This window comes from Scyliorhinus torazame, unplaced genomic scaffold (assembly GCF_047496885.1).
Source record: "Scyliorhinus torazame isolate Kashiwa2021f unplaced genomic scaffold, sScyTor2.1 scaffold_386, whole genome shotgun sequence".
In the NCBI taxonomy this organism is placed as follows: domain Eukaryota; kingdom Metazoa; phylum Chordata; class Chondrichthyes; order Carcharhiniformes; family Scyliorhinidae; genus Scyliorhinus; species Scyliorhinus torazame.
In genome coordinates this window covers 61,501-67,500 of record NW_027308113.1, presented here as the reverse complement: position 1 = coordinate 67,500, position 6,000 = coordinate 61,501, and the positions used below count along the sequence as shown (strand labels likewise).

Genomic DNA, 6,000 nt, shown 5'->3' with positions numbered 1-6,000 from the left:
TACGTGGAGGTGCCCCTGCACTGCGCGTGGGCGAGCGAGGGGGACACTGATCGCCAGCACAACCTGGTGCTGGCCTCCGCACTGGCGGTGGCGGGGGGCACGGGCACCACCCTCTTCGCCATCTTCGCGCGGGCAGAGGCTCCCCCGGAGCAGGCCCGGCCGTCCGACCGCTCCGCACTCTGCCTCTACCCTCTGGCGGACATCGACGGCGCCATTGAGAGGGCGCGAGAGGCCTGTTACTCCTCTTCCAACACGCAGGACGCTCACGTGGAATATCACGTCAAGTCCAGCTGCACCAAACTACCCGAGGTACGTGAGGGGGGGAGGGGACAGAGTGAGAGTCAGTGTGTGTGGGACCCGTACCCCAGTGAGGGTCAGTGTGTGTGGGACCCGTACCCCAGTGAGAGTCAGTGTGTGTGGGACTCGTAGCCCAGTGAGAGTCAGTGTGTGTGGAACCCGTACCCCAGTGAGAGTCAGTGTGTGTGGGACCCGTACCCCAGCGAGAGTGAGTGTGTGTGGGACCCGTACCCCAGTGAGAGTGAGTGTGTGTGGGACCCGTACCCCAGTGAGAGTCAGTGTGTGTGGGACCCGTACCCCAGTGAGAGTCAGTGTGTGTGGGACCCGTACCCCAGTGAGGGTCAGTGTGTGTGGGACCCATACCCCAGTGAGGGTCAGGGTGTGTGGGACCCGTACCCCAGTGAGAGTCAGTGTGTGTGGGACCCGTACCCCAGTGAGAGTCAGTGTGTGTGGGACCCGTACCCCAGTGAGAGTCAGTGTGTGTGGGACCCGTACCCCAGTGAGAGTCAGTGTGTGTGGGACCCGTACCCCAGTGCGAGTCAGTGTGTGTGGGACCCGTACCCGAGTGAAAGTCAGTGTGTGTGGGACCCGTACCCCAGTGCGAGTCAGTGTGTGTGGGACCCGTACCCCAGTGCGAGTCAGTGTGTGTGGGACCCGTACCCCAGCGAGAGTGAGTGTGTGTGGGACCCGTACCCCAGTGAGAGTGAGTGTGTGTGGGACCCGTACCCCAGTGAGAGTCAGTGTGTGTGGGTCCCGTCCCCCAGTGAGAGTCAGTGTGTGTGGGACCCGTACCCCAGTGAGGGTCAGTGTGTGTGGGACCCGTACCCCAGTGAGAGTCAGTGTGTGTGGGACCCGTACCCCAGTGAGAGTCAGTGTGTGTGGGACCCGTACCCCAGTGAGGGTCAGTGTGTGTGGGACCCATACCCCAGTGAGGGTCAGGGTGTGTGGGACCCGTACCCCAGTGAGAGTCAGTGTGTGTGGGACCCGTACCCCAGTGAGAGTCAGTGTGTGTGGGACCCGTACCCCAGTGAGAGTCAGTGTGTGTGGGACCCGTATCCCAGTGAGAGTCAGTGTGTGTGGGACCCGTACCCCAGTGTGAGTCAGTTTGTGTGGGACCCATACTCCAGTGAGAGTCAGCGTGTGTGGGACCCGTACCCCAGTGAGAGTCAGCGTGTGTGGGACCCGTACCCCAGTGAGAGTCAGTGTTTGTGGAACCCGTACCCCAGTGAGAGTCAGTGTGTGTGGGACCCGTACCCCAGTGAGAGTCAGTGTGTGTGGGACCCGTACCCCAGTGAGAGTCAGCGTGTGTGGGACCCGTACCCCAGTGAGAGTCAGTGTTTGTGGAACCCGTACCCCAGTGAGAGTCAGTGTGTGTGGGACCCGTACCCCAGTGAGGGTCAGTGTGTGTGGGACCCGTACCCCAGTGAGAGTCAGTGTGTGTAGGGACCCGTACGCCACTGAGAGTCGGTGTGTGGGTCCCGTACCCCAGTGAGAGTCAGTGTGTGTGGGACCCGTACCCCAGTGAGAGTCAGTGTGTGTGGGACCCGTACCCCAGTGAGAGTCAGTGTGTGTGGAATCCGTACCCCAGTGAGAGTCAGTGTGTGTGGGACCCGTACCCCAGTGAGAGTCAGTGTGTGTGGAACCCGTACCCCAGTGAGTGTCAGTGTGTGTGGGACCCGTACCCCACTGAGAGTCGGTGTGTGGGTCCCGTACCCCAGTGAGAGTCAGTGTGTGTGGGACCCGTACCCCAGTGAGAGTCAGTGTGTGTGGGACCCGTACCCCACTGAGAGTCAGTGTGTGTAGGGACCCGTACCCCACTGAGAGTCGGTGTGTGGGTCCCGTACCCCAGTGAGAGTCAGTGTGTGTGGGACCCGTACCCCAGTGAGAGTCAGTGTGTGTGGGACCCGTACCCCAGTGAGAGTCAGTGTGTGTGGAACCCGTACCCCAGTGAGAGTCAGTGTGTGTGGGACCCGTACCCCAGTGAGGGTCAGTGTGTGTGGGACCCGTACCCCAGTGAGGGTCAGGGTGTGTGGGACCCGTACCCCAGTGAGGGTCAGTGTGTGTGGGACCCGTACCCCAGTGAGAGTCAGTGTGTGTGGGACCCGTACCCCAGAGAGGGTCAGTGTGTGTGGGACCCGTACCCCAGTGAGAGTCAGTGTGTGTGGGACCCGTACCCCAGTGAGAGTCAGTGTGTGTGGGACCCGTACCCCAGTGAGGGTCAGTGTGTGTGGGACCCGTACCCCAGTGAGGGTCAGTGTGTGTGGGACCCGTACCCCAGTGAGAGTCAGTGTGTGTGGGACCCGTACCCCAGTGAGAGTCAGTGTGTGTGGGAACCGTACCCCAGTGAGAGTCAGTGTGTGTGGGACCCGTACCCCAGTGAGAGTCAGTGTGTGTGGGACCCGTACCCCAGTGAGAGTCAGTGTGTGTGGGACCCGTACCCCAGTGAGAGTCAGCGTGTGTGGGACCCGTACCCCAGTGAGAGTCAGTGTGTGTGGGACCCATACCCCAGTGAGAGTCAGTGTGTGTGGGACCCGTATCCCAGTGAGAGTCAGTGTGTGTGCGACCCGGACCCCAGTGAGAGTCAGTGTGTGTGGGACCCATACCCCAGTGAGAGTCAGTGTGTGTGGGACCCATACCCCAGTGAGAGTCAGTGTGTGTGGGACCCGTATCCCAGTGAGAGTCGGTGTGTGTGGAACCCGCACCCCAGTGAGAGTGAATGTGTGTGGGACCCGTACCCCAGTGAGAGTCAGTTTGTGTGGGACCAGTACCCCAGTGAGAGTCAGTGTGTGTGTGGGACCCGTACCCCAGTGAGAGTCAGTGTGTGTGGGACCCGTACCCCAATGAGAGTCAGTGTGTGTGGGACCTGTACCCCAGTGAGAGTCAGTGTGTGGGACCCGTACCCCAGTGAGAGTCAGTGTGTGGGACCCGTACCCCAGTGAGAGTCAGTGTGTGTGGGACCCGTACCCCAGTGAGAGTCAGTGTGTGTGGGACTCGTAGCCCAGTGAGAGTCAGTGTGTGTGGGACCCGTACCCCAGTGAGAGTCAGTGTGTGTGGGACCCGTACCCCAGTGAGAGTCAGTGTGTATGGGACCCGTATCCCAGTGAGAGACAGTGTGTGTGGGACCCGTACCCCAGTGAAAGTCAGTGTGTGTGGGACCCGTACCCCAGTGCGAGTCAGTGTGTGTGGGACCCGTACCCCAGTGCGAGTCAGTGTGTGTGGGACCCGTACCCCAGCGAGAGTGAGTGTGTGTGGGACCCGTACCCCAGTGAGAGTGAGTGTGTGTGGGACCCGTACCCCAGTGAGACTCAGTGTGTGTGGGACCCGTACCCCAGTAAGAGTCAGTGTGTGTGGGACCCGTACCCCAGTGAGAGTCAGCGTGTGTGGAACCCGTACCCCAATGAGAGTCAATGTGTGTGGGACCCGTACCCCAGTGAGAGTCAGTGTGTGTCGGACCCGTACCCCAGTGAGAGTCAGTGTGTGTGGGTCCCGTCCCCCAGTGAGAGTCAGTGTGTGTGGGACCCGTACCCCAGTGAGAGTCAGTGTGTGTCGGACCCGTACCCCAGTGAGAGTGAGTGTGTGTGGGACCCGTACCCCAGTGAGAGTAAGTGTGTGTGGGACCCGTACCCCAGTGAGAGTCAGTGTGTGTGGGACCCGTACCCCAGTAAGAGTCGGTGTGTGTGGAACCCGTACCCCAGTGAGAGTCAGTGTGTGTGGGTCCCGTACCCGAGTGAGAGTCAGTGTGTGTGGGACCCGTACCCCAGTGAGAGTAAGTGTGTGTGGGACCCGTACCCCAGTGAGAGTCAGTGTGTGTGGGACCCGTACCCCAGTGAGAGTCGGTGTGTGTGGGACCCGTACCCCAGTGAGAGTCAGTGTGTGTGGGACCCGTACCCCAGTGAGAGTCGGTGTGTGTGGAACCCGTACCCCAGTGAGAGTCAGTGTGTGTGGGACCCGTACCCGAGTGAGAGTCAGTGTGTGTGGGACCCGTACCCCAGTGAGAGTAAGTGTGTGTGGGACCCGTACCCCAGTGAGAGTCAGTGTGTGTGGGTCCCGTACCCGAGTGAGAGTCAGTGTGTGTGGGACCCGTACCCCAGTGAGAGTAAGTGTGTGTGGGACCCGTACCCCAGTGAGAGTCAGTGTGTGTGGGACCCGTACCCCAGTGAGAGTCAGTGTGTGTGGGACCCGTACCCCAGTGAGAGTCAGTGTGTGTGGGACCCGTACCCCAGTGACAGTCGATGTGTGGGTCCCGTACCCCAGTGAGAGTCAGTGTGTGTGGAACCCGTACCCCAGTGAGAGTCAGTGTGTGTGGGACCCGTACCCCAGTGAGAGTCAGTGTGTGTGGGACCCGTACCCCAGTGAGAGTCAGTGTGTGTGGGACCCGTACCCCAGTGAGAGTCAGTGTGTGTGGGACCCGTACCCCAGTGACAGTCGATGTGTGGGTCCCGTACCCCAGTGAGAGTCAGTGTGTGTGGGACCCGTACCCCAGTGAGAGTCGATGTGTGGGTCCCGTACCCCAGTTAGAGTCAGTGTGTGTGGGACCCGTACCCCAGTGAGAGTCAGTGTGTGTGGGACCCGTACCCCAGTGAGAGTCAGTGTGTGGGTCCCGTACCCCAGTGAGAGTGAGTGTGTGTGGGACCCGTACCCCAGTGAGAGTCAATGTGTGTGGGGCCCGTACCCCAGTTAGAGTCAGTGTGTGTCGGACCCGTACCCCAGTGAGAGTCAGTGTGTGTGGGACCCGTACCCCAGTGAGAGTCAGTGTGTGTGGGACCCGTACCCCAGTGAGAGTCAGTGTGTGTCGGACCCGTACCCCAGTGAGAGTGAGTGTGTGTGAGACCCGTACCCCAGTGAGAGTCAGTGTGTGTGGGACCCGTACCCCAGTGAGAGTCAGTGTGTGTGGGACCCGTACCCCAGTGAGAGACAGTGTGTGTGGGACCCGTACCCCAGTGAGAGTCAGTGTGTGTGGGACCCGTACCCCAGTGAGAGTCAGTGTGTGTGGGACCCGTACCCCAGTGAGAGTCAGTGTGTGTGGGACCCGTACCCCAGTGACAGTCAGTGTGTGTGGGACCCGTACCCCAGTGAGAGTCAGTGTGTGTGGGACCCGTACCCCAGTGAGAGTCAGTGTGTGTGGGACCCGTACCCCAGTGAGATTCAGTGTGTGTGGGACCCGTACCCCAGTGAGAGTCAGTGTGTGTGGGACCCGTACCCCAGTGAGAGTCAGTGTGTGTGGGACCCGTACCCCAGTGTGAGTCAATGTGTCTGGGACCCGTACCCCAGTGCGAGTCAGTGTGTGTGGGACCCGTACCCCAGTGAGAGTCAGTGTGTATGGGACCCGTACCCCAGTGCGAGTCAGTGTGTGTCGAACCCGTACCCCAGTGAGGGTCAGTGTGTGTGGGACCCGTACCCCAGTGAGGGTCAGTGTGTGTGGAACCCGTACCCCAGTGAGAGTCAGTGTGTGTGGGACCCGTACCCCAGTGAGAGTCAGTGTGTGTGGGACCCGTACCCCAGTGAGAGCCAGTGTGTGTGGGACCCGTACCCCAGTGAGAGTCAGTGTGTGTGGGACCCGTACCCCAGTGAGGGTCAGTGTGTGTGGGACCCGTACCCCAGTGAGAGTCAGTGAGTGTGGGACCCGTACCCCAGTGAGAGTCAGTGTGTGTGGGACCCGTACCCCAGTGAGAGTCAGTGTGTGTGGGACCCGTACCCCAGTGA

General features: G+C 60.9%; 1 protein-coding gene across 1 annotated transcript in view; it reads left to right on the top strand.

Moving 5' to 3' along the window:
- LOC140406257 (plexin-B1-like) overlaps positions 1-6,000 on the top strand; it is a gene marked incomplete at its 3' end in the record, with an annotated part of 71,408 nt that overhangs the window by 4,675 nt on the left and 60,733 nt on the right. The window contains exon 2 of the mRNA XM_072494375.1: positions 1-309. This exon is cut by the window's left edge and continues 786 nt beyond it. Within this exon, the coding sequence (XP_072350476.1) occupies positions 1-309 (309 nt within the window). The remainder of the gene's footprint in view (positions 310-6,000) is intronic.